Here is a 20,134-nt window from a genome sequence, read left to right as displayed (position 1 = left end):
AACAGATACACTCCCTTCTCCCTAGTGCATAGCCAAGGAAGCCTTTACAGAGGAACTGAAGATAAAGCAAAGCCTTCAAACACTGGCAGAAACTAACTGGGCAGAAAAGAAAAGGTAAGAGATTCCTGGCAGAGGAAAAAACATGTATAGAAAACTTGCTCATAAAAGGCAGACCTAATGACTTTTATTGTATCAAGTGATTGATACTGTTGAAGGTATAAGAAAATATCCTGAATCACTTAAATCTGAAAAAACAAATTAACCTTAGAATATTTGGTATTTATAAAAAAAAAGTCTGTATCAATTTCATCAACTTTGAACATTATAATACATTTTGAAAATAATAATATTTATTTAAAAGTATAAAAATTCTGTATTTAGATATGGGAAAACAAATGTTACTTTTAATTTTTATTTTGTATGGCTGGTCATTTTTAAAAATCTTTAAACTGATGGTATCAATTTAAAAAATGTAATTTTAACATATATTTTAAAAACTAAATGATCATATTAATGCCATAATGATTTTTTAAAACATAATAAAATATAAAATATCATGTTGCAAGGAAATAAATGTCAATATGACTTAGTTTAAGGCATCTTAATTTCTTTTAAAACAAGTAGAAGTTTTAGTAAAAAAAAAAAAGTAATGGTTATCTGGTGATCTCTAAATCTAGGTTAGTTTTCAACTAGTCCTCCACTAGTTGAATCACAATGTAGCTCTATTTCTTATTTTGTTTTATGAATATTTCTCAGAACGGTATTTCATACTTTAGTTTACGAATAAGATTTGCTCTTTCTGTTCTCAAATTCTTTATATACAATCCCCCCGCCCCCCGCTTTTTAAACAGGTACTGTATTGCAAAATACATAACTATCTATAATTTAATTAATTGTCTCCGTCAAAATAACAAATAGTTTCTTTTTCTTTAAATAATAATAACCATACTAATAGTAATAATAATAAACAACTCACCTCTCACAGGGGGTCTTTCTAGCTCAGAGTCCAGGTGAATTGGAGGAGAGATGTATGACACCTGCCCGTGATGTGCCTGCCCTGTTGACCCAAAAATAAATATTAAGAAGACATTGAAGTTACGCCTTTATACATATATATATTTGATTTGTGTGATATCACATTATCTTTCTTCACACTGAATTAACTGTCATCAAACTGTGTCGACAGATCTATTCAAACACAGGAGCATTATGCATCATCCAAACACCAACCAATCACATCAGTCCTTCTTTTTTTTTTTTTTTTTAAAACGTTTATTTATTTTTGAGACAGAGAGAGACAAAGCATGAACAGGGTAGGGTCAGAGAGAGAGGGAGACACAGAATCCGAAACAGGCTCCAGGCTCTGAGCGGTCAGCACAGAGCCTGACGCAGGGCTCGAACTCACGGACCGAGAGATCATGACCTGAGCCGAAGTTGGCCGCCCAACCGACTGAGCCACCCAGGCGCCCCATATCAGTCCTTCTTAAACTACCATTTGTTTCCTATTATTGGATTACAGACCCATTGTGGAATGACACTTTTAAAAATACAACATAAATGATTTACAAAAAAATAATAAAATGGAAGGAAAAAAGACATGAAAAAACAAGTCCACATTTTTTATTATTATTAAACAGACAACACGTAATCTGTCAATGTGCCATGTTTCTAAAGACTTATTCTCAATTTACGCACTTATTTCATTGCAGACCAGTAATATACAGTCTTCAGACTGGCATCAATGTCAAATAACACTCTGATAGCACTTACTTAGATAACTTTATAACTAGTTAATTTGTATTTTATTTTTTTTATAATTTACTTCTGTTATTTGAAGAAAAGTACCCCTTCGTGCTATGTGTATTTTTTGGAAAAAACAATAATTAGCCATGATATAAAAAGTAGGCAGACTGTGGCTCCTGGGTTATTCAGTCGGTTGAGCGTCCAACTTCAGCTCAGGTCATGATCTCACATTTTGTGGGTTCGAGCCCCATGTCCAGCTCTGTTGTTGACAGCTCAGACCCTGGAGCCTACTGCTGTATCTTCCTCTCTCTCTGCCCCACCTTTCCTTGTGCTCTGTCTCTTTCTATCTCTCAAAAGTAATAAATAAATGTTTAAAAAAAACTAGGCAGATGAATTCATTTTCTATCCCTTGTAAAACATTCTGCCAGCTCACAAACATATTTGTAATATACTTTCTGTCTTATGAGTTAAGGTGTTGAAGGCCAAGATGCTGATTGAAAAAACTGCTAGCTTAAAAACTAAAAATTTTTCTAATGTTCAAAGTAGCTACTCATTGCATACTGATGATTCTGTAAGCAATTAGAATCGTGAGGTAAGAAAGCACGATCATAGAGTCAGTCCAATTGCTAAAGCTACTTTTTAAAGCTATTTCTAAAAAAGGTTTGGGTATGAGTGGAAGACCCACCACTTTCCTTCTACAATGGGAATATGCAGTTATATTTTACACATTTACTATAGCCATTTACAGGGTTGTTAATCTCTTTTCCTAAACAAGGAAAGTTAATGATACATAGATTATGATAACAGTTAGAGTAACCTTCCCGTTTCAAGTAATATTCGACTTGTAATAAACTCTGCTGATTCCTCTTATGAGGCACATTTCAAATAATTAATATGGCTCCCTGTTGATAGAAGCTGCTGTTCCTCCCAGCATTTTTCTAGCTAACGGCAGACACAGTGGAGACGTAATATACAGAGCCCCTCATAATAGTAACTAAGAATATTGTACATTCACTGGCCACGTTTCAGTGGAATACTAAAGGCACTGTTATAAAAGAAGTAAGACAGTGACTGTGCACTGGTAGCAGTCCATGTGTAATACAGCTTATTAAAAACTTCACATTATCTTAATTATAAAAATGCCTAATGTTTACCTTATTTGCACACTTGATTGCAAAATCACTTTTTATTTTTAAGGTCCTGTGTCATTACAAATGAACTGGTTTGAAACTTTATTGATCATATAAATAAAAATAAGCATCTTTTACATTATGTTGATTCAAGATAATCTCAGCATATAAAATAATATTGATTTCATGTCTAAGCAAGGAACATGACTTTCACCACGTATAATAAGTATCATGCATTCACACAGACATCATTTCCATTTATGCAACCATGTCACTATGGGAATTAAAGGTAGGTATTATGTCAATATATTCATATTTTAAAATCAAAGGAACAAGCAGAGGAAATGGAGTAACTTGCTCAAGCACACACAGCTAGTAAATTGCAAGGCCAGTAGTATTTTGACTCTAAATCTGAAGTGTTTTCAAGTAAATCAGAATATTTTTCCCAAAGAAGGTCTCAGTATACTAAACCTGGGGAAAAAGTCTATAGATTTTAGTGATTAAACTCTGACAAGTAACTGCTTGTGCAACTGTCACCCCTACATTCAGTTTGAAGTTAAACGCCCCTTTAAATGTCACATTTGCCTCTGTTCTTGGGATAAGCATGTAACTTCAAGAGTGCTCAACAGGGATACTTCAGGTAGCACGAGATCTCACTGTGTATATCCCTAAGGGGGTTGGAATATCAAAGAGGCAGCAGAGTGGAATGAGGATATTGACAGTCAAGTCCTGAACTTGGTTTGCCGTAATTTCCATTCTCTCTCCAATGAGAACTCTAGCAAACTGTGGCTGAGTTGTGGCGGGAAGAGCCACAGTGGCAGGAATTGACAGGGGCTCTCAGCCTTAGAGGAATGGCAGAAAGGCAGCAATAGACTTCAATTTGGTGATTGAGATTTCTGATCCATAGAACAAAATCCAGAAATTTTGGAGGTTGCTGTTGATTAACTACATAAACCAAATACTGAAAGAAAGATTTCTGCTTCACTTTAGATCAATGATACTCATGCATTTGTCTCCACAAATATACATAAAAAGTTATAAAACCTATTCTAGTCTGTGCTTAACTAAGGCAATGACTCTCAGGGAGGTAATTACTTCTCATCAGGGACAGCATTGCACAACATGAGAAGTTACAGTTTGTAAAAAACAAACAACCCAATGACTATCAAAGATCTATCCTCTCATTAAGAATTACTGTAAAATAATAATAATAATAATAATAATAATAAACTGTGGTTAAAACAATAACTAACTTCCATGTATCTTCCTCCTAGATATTATGGCAAAGAATATTCAACCAAAAATGTGAAAACCAAAAATCTCATAAAAAACAAGAGTCCAGAGCTGGACAGCTTTCCAGAGGAATGCTATCAAACATTTAAAGAAGAGTTAACACCTATTCTTTTGAAGCTGTTCCAAAAAAATAGAAATAGAAGGAAAACTTCCAAGCTCATTTTATGAGGCCAGCATTACCTTGATTCCAAAACCAGACAAGGACCCCACTTAAAAGGAAAACTGCAGACCAATTTCCCTGATGAACATGGACGCAAAAATTCTAAACTAGCCAACTGGATCCAACAATACACAAAATAATTATTCACCACGATCAAGTGGGATTTATACCTGGAATGCAGGACTGGTTAAATATCTGCAAATCAATCAACATGATACATCACATTAATAAAATAAAGGACAAGAACCACATGATCCTCTCAATAGATGCAGAGAAAGCATTTGAAAAATACAGCATCCTTTATTGATAAGAAAAAAACAAAAACAAACTCAAAAAGTAGAGATAAAAGGATCATAAAAGCCTTACATGAAAGACCTACCGCTAATATCATCCTCAATGGGGAAAAACTGACAGATTTTCCCCTAAGGTCAGGAACACAACAGGGATGTCCACTTTCACTACGGTTATCCAACATGGTATTGGAAGTCCTAGCCTCAGCAATTAGACAAAAAAATAAAATAAAAGGCATCCAAATCAGCAAGGAGGAAGTCAAACTTTCACTCCTTGCAGACAACATGATACTCTACATGGAAAGCCCAAAAGATTCCACCAAAAAAAAAAAAAAAAAAAAAGCAAAAAAAAAAAAAAACCTGCTAGAACTGTTCCATGAATTCAACTAAGTTGTAGGACATAAAATCAAAGCACAGAAATTGGTTGCATTTCTATACACCAATAATGAAGCAGCAGAAAGAGAAATCAAGGAATCGATCCCATTTACAATTATACCAAAAAGCATAAAATACCTAGGAATAAATCTAACCAAAGAGGTGAAAAATCTATACACTGAAAACTATAGAAAGCTTATGAAAGAAACTGAAAAAGATATAAAAAGTGAAAAAAATACTCCATGTTCATGGATTGAAAGAAGAAATTTTGTTAAAATGTCAATACTACCCAAAGCAATCTACATATCAAAATAACACCAGCATTCTTCAAAGAGCTAGAACAAACAATGATAAAATTTTTATGGAACCAGAAAAAAACCCAAATAGTCAAAGCAATCCTGAAAAAGAAAACCAAAGCTGGAGGCATCACAATTCCAGACTTCAGGATGTATTACAAAGCTGTAATCATTAAGACAATATGATACTGGCACAAAAACAGATACTTAGATCAATGGAACAGAATAGAGAACTCAGAAATGGACCCAAAATGTATGGCCAACTAATCTTTGACAAAGCAGGAAAGAACATCCAATGGAACAAAGACAGTCTCTTCAGCAAATGGTGTTGGGAAAACTGGACAGTGATATACAAAAGATTGAACCTGGACCACTTACTTACACTATTCACAAAAATAAACTGAAAACGGATGAAGAGCCTAAACAGAAGACAGGGAGTCATCAAAATCCTAGAGGAGAAAGCAGGTAAAAACCTCTTTGACCTCAGTTGCAGCAACTTCTTACTCAACATGTCTCCAGAGGCAAGGGAAACAAAAGGAAAAAATGAACTATTGGGACCTCATCAAATAAAAACTTCTGCAAGGTGAAGGAAACAATCAGCAAAACTAAAAGGCAACTAAATGAATGGGAGAAGATATTTGCAAATGACATATCAGATAAAGGGTTAGTATCCAAAATCTATAAAGAACTTCTCAAACTCAACACCCAAAAAACAAATAATCCAGCGAAGAAATGGGCAAAAGACATGAATAGACGCTTTGCCAAAGAAGACATCCAGATGGCCAACTGCATACGAAAAAATGCTCAACATCACTCATCATCAGGGAAATACAAATCAAAACCACAATGAGATACCACCTCCCCCCTGTCAGAATGGCTAACATTACCAACTCAGGCAACAACAGATGTTGGTGAGGATGCAGAGAAAGAGGATCACTTTTGCACTGCTGGTGGGAATGCAAACTGGTGCAGCCACTCTGCTAAAAAGTGTGGAGGTTCCTCAAAAAATTAAAAATAGAACTACCCTACGACCCAGAAATTGAACTACTAGGTATTTATCCAAGGGATACAGGTGTGCTGTTTTGAAGGGGCACATGCACCCCAGTGTTTATAGCAGCACTGTCAACAATAGCCAAAGTATGCAAAGAGCCTAAACATCCATTACAGATGAATGGATAAAGACACACACACACACACACACACACACACACACACACACACACAATGGAGTATTACTCGGTGATCAAAAAAGAATGAAATCTTGCCATTTGCAACTACATGGATGGAACTAGAAGGTATTATGCTAAGCAAAATTAGTCAGTCAGAGAAAGACAAATATCATATGACTTCACTAATATGTGGATTTTAGGATACAAAACAGATGAACATAATGGAAGGGAAGCAAAAATAATATAAAAACAGGGAGGGGACAAAACATAAGAGACTCTTCAGTATAGAGAACAAATTGAGGGTTGTTGGAGGGGTTGTGGATGGGGGATGGGCTAAATGGGCAATGGGGCATTAAGGAAGACACTTGTTGGGATGAGCACTGGGTGTTGTATATGGGGGATGAATCACTGGAATCTACTCCTGAAATCATTATTGCACTATATGCTAACTTGGATATAAATTTAAAAAATAGTAATACTAAAATAAAATAAAAATGTGATCAATTCAAAAGAGGATAGGAAGATAAAAAGCAAGGCAAATGCATACTGGTTTTAAAGATCTGTCTAAAATATTTTAGACAGGGAACATACCTGCCTTCTCATTTATCACTTTCTTTACCATGCTCTACTGTCTTACACTAGACTGGTCTTGTTCTTGTAACAGAAGCTTTATATATCCAAGTGTGAAACCACTGCTCCAATTTTTCCCTTACTTTTCCAAATTAAAAAGATATAGATTTGTTTACTTTTTTCTCCTGAATTTTATTTTATTTTATTTTTTTTGGATTTTAAACTCAAAGAATCATATTGAGATTTTGATCAGAATTGCACTAATTCTCTAATTTGGAGGATAAACTTTTAAAATATTTTGTGTTCACTTTCTTTTAAATGGATCTCCATTTGTTTGAATTGTCTTTAAGTAAGTTGGAATAAGATAATTTTTGAAAATGTTTGTATTTTGGTTATAATATTTCATTGTTTAATCATTCTATTTTCCCCACTTCAATGAAATTTTGAAATTTTCTTAACTTTCATTGAACTTTTTTGATGGCTATTGTTGGATTTATTAATTATTGACTTTGACCTTCTAGTCCCTTCAAGGTAGATACGCTGATAACCAAGCTTAGTTATTTTCTGTGATCTTTGTTTCTTATATGTAATATATTCCCAGGTTAAGATTTATCTATATACCCTTTTACTTAATTATTTTGTGCCATGGGATTTAAATTTCACACATTTATATTATAGGATTAATGCAATTTAGAGGAGTTTCCTGGTGCTGCTATTCACCTGTCATTTTACCGTAAGTTCCTACAAAGTATTTACCAAGGGAATAAACAATACTGAATGATAGGTTTCATAAAAGAATTAAAAGGGAGAGAGAAAAAAAAGCTTCATGATTTATTGCTAAGGAGTCAAGGAAAACAATGGCAATAGGGAAATTGTTGGGTAGCTTATGGATTCTGGAAAAGCCATTAATGTTTTATTTTCCATCTCTTTTTCAGCTTTCATCTAATTTCTATTTTATTGAGGAATCCTGTTCAATTTCTACCAATTTCAAATATAGGAAAGGCTTGACTAGCATTAGGTAGAAGAGAAAAGCTTTTTTTTTTCTACTGTCAATACTTTACTTGTACATCAGAGCACAGAAATACATTTTTAGAACCACAGAATTTGGAGGGAGAAAGATATTTGATAGCTTATAGCCCCAACCCACATTTTAGAATGAGGAAACTGACACCTTGAGAAGCTGGGGACTTTCAAAAGTCAAATCAAGGTGGTAGTTGTCAAGAGGATGGTAAGAAAGGGATGCTTTACATCTAGCCTGCAGAAAAAAATAAACATACCCTCACTGTCTTTTAACTCTGAAGCTTTATTTAGTAAGCCATTATTTTCAAGGCATGTGGGGCATGATCTTTCAGATGTGTTAAGACATTAATTATTTATTTATTATGAAACTACATACATTTTCCCCCTGTAAGGCTATATCTAAAAACCAAAGGCTGTTTAGTATAAAAATAAGATCATGTCCTGGGAACAGAACTACCTATGTTGGTATCTGGACTCTGCCACTTTTTAACCATTTAACCATTAGCCATATAACTAATCAGCCAGGAACTATCAAGTTGTTTAACTTCTATGTGCTTCAGTTTCCTCATGTGTATAATGTGGATTATAATAGCACTTACTTATAGGGGTGTTTTGAAGGTTAAATGAACTTATGCATATGTAGTAATTAGAACAGTGCTTGGTACATAGTACTTAAAATTTTTAGCTATTATTATTATTATTACAAATTCATTATATAATTAATTTATCAGCCAATATTAGTTGAGTACCTGATACGTGACAAATGCCTTTCTAGATACTTGGCATACGTTATACAACAAATTAAGGGCTAACGCACATTCTTATGTAAGGGGAGACAGACAGTAAGCAATTAATACAATCAGTAATACATCAATGATACTTTATGTACAAGATGGGGCAATGGAAACAGAACACACTAAAGGGGATCTAGAGCAGCAGAGGCAAGCTGCAATTTTAAACAGATGATCAAGGAAGGCCTGATGTGATTTCCACGAATAGCATTTGAAGAGTTCAAGAGAAAAGTGACAATATCTAACTCTGATAGGAAACTGTTAAAAGATAAAAGTACAGATAAGGGCCCAAATCTAATATTAATAATGAAGAATAAAATAACACAATGTACTGTATCAGATGCTTTTTCCCCATGCTTTTGTATTTCAAATTGTACACATATTGATAAACATATTAATACTATCACCAATGACTGAAGAAGAAAAGAAGACATAAATAAAATATGGGTATAATTTGGAAACGAACACAACTTTCTTCCTAAAGCAAAAACACACTTAGCACCATAAAGTCCCCATTGGTTTCTCTAGTTACATCATCTTTCAATTCAAATTTTTCTCATTTTCTATATGGTAGTGTAAACAAGTTTAGTAGTATATGGCCCTCTAGGCAGATTTCATGCCTTTTGTTTGTTTGCTTTAAATTTTCAACTGCTAAACTTGATTATTTCCTCTAGAGGCATGACATTCCCCCTCCTTCAAAAACAATAAAATAGATCTCACATTTTTTGCTCTTGAAGTTTGAAATAATATTATCATTTTCCTTTTACAACCTTTAGGATGATAGCAGTTTACATCTCTGAATCTCTCTGTCCTACGATAATAATGATTTCATGCAGAATGTGGGAATCTACTTACTAAACTCCAGTTAAGAATGGCATATGGACTTTTTCTAAGTTTTTCAAATACTCTGAAAGTAGCTAAGTCTCCTTCTCAATGGTAAAAAAAAAAAAAAGTTTAGTTTCTTGTTGAAAATAATCTCAGCTACTGATAAAAAATATCAGAGGTCAATATGTTGTTTGTGCTGATGGAAAATTGGGTGTGCCTAGCATTATAACAGCTTGCTTTTTTTTGTCTTCAAATCCCAGTCTGACTGTAACCATCTGGCATTTATAAAGTCAGCTTTAAGGTAAAGATGTAAACACCAATCAAAAGTAATCATCAAAGAAAAGAGCTGTAAAGTCGCCAATTTGATACTTATCTTTTTATACTGACTTCCCTTTCCCCCTTTATCTTATTATTCATACTTATTCTCAGTGAATTTAGTAAAATATGAGGTAGCAAAGAAATCACAACATGCTTGACTTATTGAAGATATAAAGTCATTGATGGAGGCACAAAGGTCACTGATGGCCTTCTCCCCAGTGGATATTACTTGCACACAGAAAACAGATGGAGTAATCTGAAGCAAAAGTAACTTTCTTGTTTGTGTGTACATGTGTGCATTTCATTCAGCAAATGATTTTTCAGGACTCACTTCCTGTAGTGGCCAATCTTAACCATACCATATAAGCAAGATAATACCCCTCCACGAAAGAAATTTAGGTTTAGATGTGGATTAAACAACAATAGTGAAGCATGATACATACTTAGATAGAGATCCGAGAGAAGGGCAGGACAACAGCATCTAACTGAGGTAACTGAAGTAACAAAAAACAGTACCTGGAGGACACAATGTCAGGCGTTGAAGAAGGAGAAGGAACATTACGCGTGGATGCTTACAGATCATGTGACTTAGAGGGATAGGGGACAGGGAAAAACAGGTGGAAGCAGGCAAAAAAAAGATGATTTTAAAATAATAAACATTTTCAGAAATGTACCCCCCCCAAAAGAATAAATAATATATCCCTATTACCCAGTTTTAACAATGGTCAATTCAGGGCCTATATGATTTACTCTCTGTCCCTCAATGCCCCCTTCCTCATTCCAGAATGTTTTGAAGCAAATCCCAAACATCATATAATTTCACTTGTACATTATTTGAGTATGTATCTATAAACATAAGGCCTTTTTAGAAACAACCATTAGATCATTATGATACCTAAATTAAGAAGTTGTATTATGAAAAATCAATTTAATGTCAAATTCAGGAAAGCAACTGTCTGGAAGAAATCAACAATCTGAAAGAAACGAATTCTGCTGGCCTGCAAAATATCTCATTGGTCCTAGTGTTGAAATTGTGTTGGCCTGAGGAATGCTTTATATTAATGATGAATTTCAGGAGCTCACAAATATAAAGGGAAATGTATTTGACAAAACCACACACATATATTTCTCTCTTTCACAAGCATGAAAAATAGATTTGGTAGTTAAATGACAAACATCGAATTCTGGAAGCACCACTTCAAAAATTATTCCATGAAACCTCAAAAATCTATTGTTGCAAGCATTATAACAATAAACCAAAAAAATCAGGGCATTTATCTTCCCTGAATTTCTAGTTTTTTATAATCCTCCAAAAATAAATGGGAATGAATACATTAAAACTGAAGATCGTGTTAATAAAAATGGTTATTTTCTAAGAGCCTAATACTAAGAAGCACCCGGCGAGCCAAATATTGTTTCCTATTTTAAAAATGTGAAATCTAAAGCTCAGTAAGGTTAAGTGTATTTTCAAAGGTTACACAATAGTGTGTGTGGGAATCTGGTTTCAAATCCAGAGACCATGTTCTTACTCTATAACTCATTGCCTTCACATCCTATAAATATACCAACGGGGGTGGAGAGAGAAGACAAATATACTATAATTTATGAAACATTAGAAATTTTTACTTCTCTATCTCTAGACTACCTAAATTTAAGTGTTGATATTACTAAAAGACTAAATCACAGAATAACCAGGATTATAAAATTACTTTTCTTAGACGATGAGCAAAACATTAAATTCTCCTCAACAGGAATGTAGGTATATTAGCCCTCTCCTGGCTCTTTTTTTTTCTTTTAAATGGATGCCTTCAACAGGGCTAGGGTTCAGTAATACAGATCTCTTTGAATCATTCTGATTTCCAAAAACTGGAAAAAAAAGACTTCAAGTGGACTTCAATCCCCTCCTCTCCAAATTATACCCACACTCACATCTTTGCTGTTTTTTTTTTAATCATCATTGTACTGAGTTCATGTTTGCATATGGTAAAGTAAGAAGAAAATGTTTTACTATCCAAGCGGTTAATATTCAGGTCTATAGAATTGAGGGTATGTGTGTTCAGGGTGGGCAGCTATGATAAACTAGATTAGAAAAGATTTTGAGTAACGTAGGCAAACCTAATCAGGAGAACTGTGATGTTAGCAAGAACTTAGGGATCAATAATTCCAGTTGGTCAATTAACAAAGGACATAAAAAAAGGCTGTTCCTAAGCCTCCTTCACTGCCAGAGCAACTCTGATTTAATTCTGAGTGTCTGAATTACAGTCACTTCAGATACTTTGCTTATAGCTTATGTTGGGTAGAATAATGGTCCCCCTAAAGATGCCCACTTCTTAATCCTCAGAATCTGTGTCTGTGTTATCTTAAGTGCCATAATGATTTTGCAGACATGATTAAGGTTGAAATGGGAGATTATCCTATCTAACGATGTGAGTGCTTGAAAGTGGAAAAGGGAGGCAGAGGAATAAGAGGGATATATTGCAAGAGAGACAAGGCAAGTCATTGATGGCTTAGAAGACAGAGGATGTGGACCAGAACCAAAGAATGATGGTTATTTCTAGAACCTTAGACAAGGATCCTCCCCAGAGTCTACAGAGAGAACTGATTTTAGCCTGGTGAGACTCTTATTGAACTTCTGTTCTAGAAAAATATAAGATGATAAATTTGCATTGTTAAAGCTTCAAAGTACGTGGTGATTTGTTCCAATATACAATTTAAGAACTGGCATTTATTTTAATTCTAAAAACTCCTGTTATTCAATGTACTACTTATTTGAATAGATATTATATGTACATGATACATATTCAACTGGGACAAAATGATAGCATCTAACCCACCTGCTGACTTCCCACAGGCAATATCTCTTTCCAGTATTTTGTATATCTTTGTGGAGTTATTCAATATCTTTATAACACATACCTGCACATACACACATATACTCATATATATATATATATATATATATATATATATATACTCACATATATATATATATTTGTTTTGTTGCCTATTAAAGCACACTGATATTCTGCATTTTGTTAAGCCTGTTCTAAAAGGTAGTTTAGAGCTTCAATTGTTTAACCATAATTTTTTAAATGTATATCGATCCCTACATTGCATTACTAAGAATGCACCATGATCTAAAATGTCACCAATGGCACAGATTTCATGATATTCTTTTAATCAGAAGTAGAACATTTCAGAAGTCAATGTAATAATTTAATGATTGCAAATAAATGGCTGGCAGAGGAACGATCACAAGAAGGATGCTAGAACTCTGTAAGACTAAAGTTATTTGTTATGTTAACTCTCCTAATTCTCTTCTAATATTTGGGAATATGATTGGCCATATTACAAAGTGCTTTTGAAGAGAGAGAAAAAAAAAGATGAGGTGGTTTTTTGATATTTTACCTACGGTTAAATACTACATAAAGGGCATAGTCCATGAATTTCTTGAATCTATATTTTTACTTATAATTCAATTCACCTATCAAAACAATGTCAAAAGATGATACCAATTATTTAACTTTTTTTAATATGCAGCCTAGGTATCAAATTCCAAAAAAACAAAAAGAGTGAAATAAGCTTTATACTTATTTTATCTATTATGATGGTTAAAAATGTGTGCCTTCCAGAAATTGTGTACCACATGAACAACTGTAAATGGAATGTATGTGTCTACATTTATAATTATATTTATGTTCACATATATGTGCACAAACATCTAGGCTACTTTCAAATTATTCTAGGATTTCTTAAACCTATTTTAACATTTGCTATAATTTTATAAGCAACAAAAAGGAAACAGCCTTTCACTTTTCTAATCAGTCTTAATTAGAACAGCAATCTAAATGTACACATCTTTTAAAACTTTTATTATTTTAATCTTATTTTGAGAGCGAGAGAGAGCGTGAGTGGGGGGGGGCAGAAAGGAGAGAGAGAGAGAGAGAGAGAGAGAGAGAGAGAGAGAGACTGAGAGAGAGAGAATCCCACGCAGGCTCCACACTGCCAGCACAGGGACTGACATGGGGCTTAAGCCCATGAACCGTAAGATCATGATATGAGCCAAAACAAAGAGTCGATGCTTAACTGACTGAGCCACCTAGGAGCTCCTAAATGTACACATTTAGTAAAGACTTTACAGAGGACAATTCAGATATAAAACTCTATGAGGGTTGGAAGCATAGGAACTACAGTTTCCATGCCTTCTCTGTCATCCTAGGACCCACTTGAATGTTTCAGACACCATAAGAACTCAATTCATTTCTGGAGAAACCTCATATTAATGACCTAAAAGAAATTAAGACAACTATTAACTTTGTTATACTTCTAATCATAAATAAGGCAAAGGGTAAAGCTCCAGGAAAATTTCTTTCAAAATGGAGACAAATTCGCAGTGCAACTAACTTTGCTTACTTGAAAAATGTTACAAATTTGATAACTCCATTAACTTTCTCAGCCTGCTCATTTCTCACAGAAAACATTCATGGGGCTTCTGAAAAGATCTTTACCAAAGGACACACATACTAATTCCCCAAATATAGACTTTAATTTAGTGTATTTATGTAAAGTAGGTCCTTTAAAAAATAGTCTTTTACCAAACATCTAAAGAAGAGTTAATATCTATTCTACCAAACATCTACTGATGTATTTTTATTGATCTTATTTTCCCCAGTAAAATAATTATTATGTAAATGGCAATTACATCATTATGAAAAACTGTGAAAAGCCTGGATAAAGTGACACCATATTTCTATTATTTATCTGTATGTAATGGAACTGAAAATAGTTGATGCCATTAAAGGAAAGACTGAATTTCTCTTTTCAGGAGAAAGGGCTATGGTGCCTGAAAAGTGATATTAAAATTACTTCAAAGGAAAACTAGCAGGTGAAAATTTGCTTCTAGAGCCACAGAAGCAAGTGGCAAGAGGAAAAGTATAGACCAGGGTATTTACAACAAAGAGGTTTGTTCTCCAGAGTACAGAGCCAGGAAGCTGGCCTGCTGTGCTTATGTTTTTAAAGTTCTGCTTCAAAGACTAACCCAGCATGCTAAGAAAAACATAAAATGTTAAATTTTCCTGTCCTCCCTGCTGATAGATCAGAAAACATCAAGTAACACTAACTCAAAAAGAAGAATGGTAAAGCATGTTAAAGGTACCCGAAACAAGGTTCATAAATGGAGAGCAACAAAACGGTAACACCTCCTCTATAACCACCTCCCCTCCCAAGGAAGGGTCCAAAATATGAAAAGTAGCAGCCTGGATTGGACTGAATAAATGCTACCAGTGCAGGAGTATGATGAAACAGATCTCAAAGTAAAAGCTACTCATCATGTGTTACTCTCAAATGATGCCCATCAGGCATTTTTCCTGTCAGCTTCCAAGTAAGTAAAACTTAGAGAAGGGAAATTTATGGGAAGATTAGAATGAGACCTTTGGATACCAGTCAAGGTAAATTAAATGCACCTCAACTTACTTCAGAGAAGAGTAAAACAAAAATTCAAATATATTTATTACAGGAACTGTGTTCAAATTTCTTTATATGTATAATGATAGAATGAGGCAAGATAATGAAGAACCAGAGGAGGTTTTCACAAGAATACATATAAGATTTGTGAAATTAACTGTTGTTTTTAAGAAAAGAGACAGGGAGACGCTCATTTCCGCCACAATTAAGTCAAAATCTCTCCTTTCTTTTTATCAATCCATGTGGCCTGGGGGAAAATCTCTCAAGAAGATAGCCCAGCAGGAGCTGCCAGCATGGTCAGTTAGTTGAATGAGATCAACATATGCCCCAAGTTACCTGGTTTCAGAAAATTCCACACAAAAGTATTATATGCATAGCCTTACAAAAGGGAGGTAAGAATGACCCAAGCATAATAAGACCAGATTGGCACATCGAGAAATAAAAGGATATGGGTATTCTCTTAGGATGATGAGAGCAAAATTTACCACCTAATTCTTTTCAATAAACTCTAAAATATATCATTCTATAGAATGAAACTGCCTGTAGTGAAATTTTGACAACTCCCCTCTGTGTGCTAAAATGCTGTCAGCTGAAAAATTTGAACTCTTTGTGAAAATTGTTCATTTTTGACAGATTTATCCTACTTTTATGTTTGCAGTCTTAATCAAAGGAATTTGAAAAAGTTAGAATTTAGCTTTACACTCAAAGTCTTGGAAGCACTATTAGCATAATTTAGAGGCAGTAGGGCATTTACAGTTATCTATAAAAACTGTAATTATCATAGAAATGAAAATATTTAAAAAGTAACAATACCAAGTTCAAGATTACACACACACATTCTCTCTCTCTCTCTCTCTCTCACACACACACACACACACACACACACACACACACACACACACAGAGCCTGTTTCTGTTTTATTCCTTTGCTCATTGTTACTAAATTGTTAAGAAGCTTAGTCTTGGCTGGACCTTACAAGGCTGAGCTGAGATAGGTTTCACGAACCCGAATCAAAGTCACATATTCTAGAACACATAAGCTTCCGTGGTGAAGCAGTGTCATGTCATGGTTAAGAACACAGGACTTTAGAGACACATGGCCTGCATGTTTTCATGTAGTTACATCACTTACAGACTCAGTGGCCTTAGTCATACTCATCTTTTAGTGTCAGTTTCTTCATCTGTAAAAATCAAACAATAATAATCCTGTTTCACAGTATTGTGGTAAGGTGTTTTTTTTGTTTTTTTTTTTTTTTAAGACACATATACGAAGCAGTGTGCCTTCTACAGAAGCACCTAAATGTTAAACGACTGTCATTATCCTTGTTTATATCATCATTATCTCACACATGTTTCCTCTGAGACAAACAATACCAACACAGCTAATCAAATCCCTTTGAGCACAGGTTGTTTTTTTGTTGTTGTTGTTTTGTTTTCTTAAGTTGGTGATTAGGAGATGGTATTTGGAGTTGATATTCTTAGCTGAGGATCAAAGCACTGTCTTTAAGTGAGGAACACCGAGCAGATTGGTTAGCCTCTGAGAGGTTCCACGTCTCCAGCTGTAACACGGGAATAGTGATGGATATTTCATAGACGAGGGGACAGCCAACTATAGTCCACGGGCCAAATTTGGCCCATGCCAGATTTTGCATGATCTGTGTTCTAAAATTGTTTCTCAATTTTTAAAGGGTTAGAAGAAGAAAAATAAGTAGAAGGGGAAGGGGACGATGGAGGAAGAGGGCCACCAACAGTACCAGCAGCACTAGAGACCAGGTATAATCTGCAAAATCTAAAATATTAACTATCTGGGCCTTTATAGAAAAAGTTTGCTAATCCCTGTCTTTGAATTACTGTGAATACGCAAGAAGCCAATATAGGAAATATGCTAAGCAGAGGACTTGATATAATTGTAGCTATGTTCTTGCTACTGACATTCTAAGCATTCACATTAACAGTAAAGGAAGCAGTAATTCTTCTTGGGCCACCTGTAACTGCTAATGCGGAAATCTCTGATATTCTAAGCTCGTTAGAAACTTTCAACAGTGTTCCTTCTCTGGTTAAAGAAATATGCTAAATAAGGCAGAGGCAAATATACAATATCATTTTTGCCAGGAATCATTTGGCAAAAACAGTTTGGATCATTTTGTTTCATGCAGCTTCACTTAATGGAGTCCTACATCAAAGATCTCCATCAAAGCATGAGACTCTTAAAAACTGAGAACAAACTGAGGGTTGATGGGGGGTGGGAGGGAGGGGAGGGTGGGTGATGGGTATTGAGGAGGGCACCTTTTGGGATGAGCACTGGGTGTTGTATGGAAACCAATTTAACAATAAATTTCATATATTGAAAAAAAAAGATCTCCATTCAGAGACACATATACACATAAACTCACACACACATACAAAGTATTGTGGGTGCTGCATTGTGTGTACCTACAGTTTGTTCAATTTTGTCATAATGGACTATCACATACTATGGGAGTCAGAAATGATAAAAAAAATTTCCAATGTTATTTGGTATGATTTTAGCTCTGAGAAAATTTTAAAACTAGTAACTGTTGACTGTCTCTCTTGCTATTTTATTGCTAATCAGTACAACAGAAGACAAGAGAGTAGGGGTTAGTTGCTTCATAAAATGTATGCTCCAAATTTTGTCCAAAAGGTACAAAGGTGAAAATGAAACAGTGTGAATAATAAAGACTGAGATACATTTTCTAGGCATTCTTTGATCTTCCTAACCCTTCTACTTGCCAAATGTAATAGAAGACTATGCTTTCCTATGTTAATACATAGGAGTGATCTAGTGACTACTCTAAAGTCACAAAGAGGGCCACAAGAGGTAGGTATAAAAATAAAATAGCTAACAAGAATGACAATACATTAATTATTTAACATTAATAATGATACGGCCCCTGATGTGCAAGTTGAACATGAAAGAGAAAATTAATCCATCTATTAAGAATTGAGAATTCATGTACATGATAGTCAAATTTAAACTAAAAAGGTATATGTATTTATGGTTTTTTCCCCCCAACAGCATGAACATTTGGTTAAACATGGAGACTTTTTCTTGGTTTATCAATTGGTTTGTATAAAGACAAACTGTTATAGGGGTGCCTGAGTGGCTCAGTTGGTTGGGCATCTGACTCTTGATATTGGCTCCTGTCATGATTACATGGTTTGTGAGTTTGAGCCCATATGGGGCTCTGTGCTGACAGCAGGAAGCTTACTTGGGATTTTCCCGTCTCTCTCCCTCTCTCTCTGCCCCTCCCCTGCTCATGTACTCTCTCTCTCTCTCACAAAATAAATAAATAAAAATAAAGACAAACTGTTATAAAGGTAACATGAAAATGAGGATAATGAAAAAACAATGAGGATAATGATAACATTGATGATATTTGTTGAATATATAACTCTGCTAAATTCTGTTAAGTATTTTATAATCTCATGTTTATCCTAATAATAAATTTATTTTATATATAAATAATATTTGTTATCCATGCTTAACCAATGAGGACACTAAGTCTCAGTTTAAATTATATTTGTTTGTTCTTTTCCCCCACATATTCTACTCAAATCTGTGGCAATTTCAGAGAAAACAGAACCTCCCAAATAAATACTAAGGACTTTGATTTAGAATACCCTTTTGAAGGTTACTTAATGTCCATATTCATCTAAAATTAAGTAATTATTTTGAAACATTAGTCATCATGTGTCATAAAGTCTGAATATCCAATTTGGATACGAGAGTTTAACCAAACCTCTGATTTTCTTTTTTTTTTTTTTTTTTTTTATTTATTTTTTTTTTAAATTTTTTTTTTCAACGTTTATTTATTTTTGGGACAGAGAGAGACAGACCATGAACGGGGGAGGGGCAGAGAGAGAGGGAGACACAGAATCGGAAACAGGCTCCAGGCTCTGAGCCATCAGCCCAGAGCCCGACGCGGGGCTCGAACTCACGGACCGCGAGATCGTGACCTGGCTGAAGTCGGACGCTTAACCGACTGCGCCACCCAGGCGCCCCTAAACCTCTGATTTTCTTACATTTTAAATTTACCTTCCTTAACTTCTCTGTGGATGCAAAGCCACCAGAGAGCTGAAAGAAGGAAAGTATCACCAAATTTTATTTGAATTAGTCACGTAAAGAAAAAAAGGCAAAGCCTTTTGAGAAATCTCTTTAATTCTTTGAAGAAGCAAAGGGGTGCTGTGTTTGAGAAGCAAAGGGAAAGCCAGTTTAAGAGAAGAAAAAACAAAAGCAAAGGCTATAAATGCTGACCTTCAAAAAAGGGGAAAACAGCTCGACCATGAAATCACATTGTTTAATTATAAAACCTGAAATATAGAAGGGTCAAAAACTGCTCTTTTTTTCCTGTTTTTGTTTTAGAAATCTGTTTCTATTTGTTAGAATGAGACCCATCAATTTTTAAACTATTCTAAGGAAAAATTTAAAATTGTATGTGGCACATAACTATGCAATAAACCTAAACCACAACAAAATGAAACTAACACAGCTAACTAAAACAACAAAACTAAATACAACTACAAACACAAAAATGGGGGGTAGCGTTTAGATTTAGCATGAAAAAAAATTGAGGTAAAAGTGAAAGTAGTAAACCTTTTTCTGTCATAATAAATTTAATTTAATTTTTGGAATAGGTACCTCTTTTATTAATTCATCAACAAACATTTAT

At 34.5% G+C, this 20,134-nt stretch overlaps 1 protein-coding gene across 18 annotated transcripts in view; it reads right to left on the bottom strand.

The window, feature by feature from the left end:
* ADGRL3 (adhesion G protein-coupled receptor L3) overlaps positions 1-20,134 on the bottom strand; it is a 497,188-nt gene that overhangs the window by 232,405 nt on the left and 244,649 nt on the right. For all 18 annotated transcript variants that reach the window (XM_047091224.1, XM_047091225.1, XM_047091226.1 and 15 more), the window contains one exon: positions 977-1,057. In XM_047091224.1, the coding sequence (XP_046947180.1) occupies positions 977-1,057 (81 nt within the window). The remainder of the gene's footprint in view (positions 1-976; positions 1,058-20,134) is intronic.

The sequence above is a fragment of the Lynx rufus genome, unplaced genomic scaffold (genome assembly GCF_022079265.1).
Source record: "Lynx rufus isolate CCGP_SWC_20201006 ecotype Redwood Valley unplaced genomic scaffold, mLynRuf1.p SCAF_3, whole genome shotgun sequence".
Lineage (NCBI taxonomy): Eukaryota > Metazoa > Chordata > Mammalia > Carnivora > Felidae > Lynx > Lynx rufus.
The sequence above is the reverse complement of the archived record's forward strand: the minus strand, read 5'-3'. Positions and strand labels throughout refer to the sequence as shown.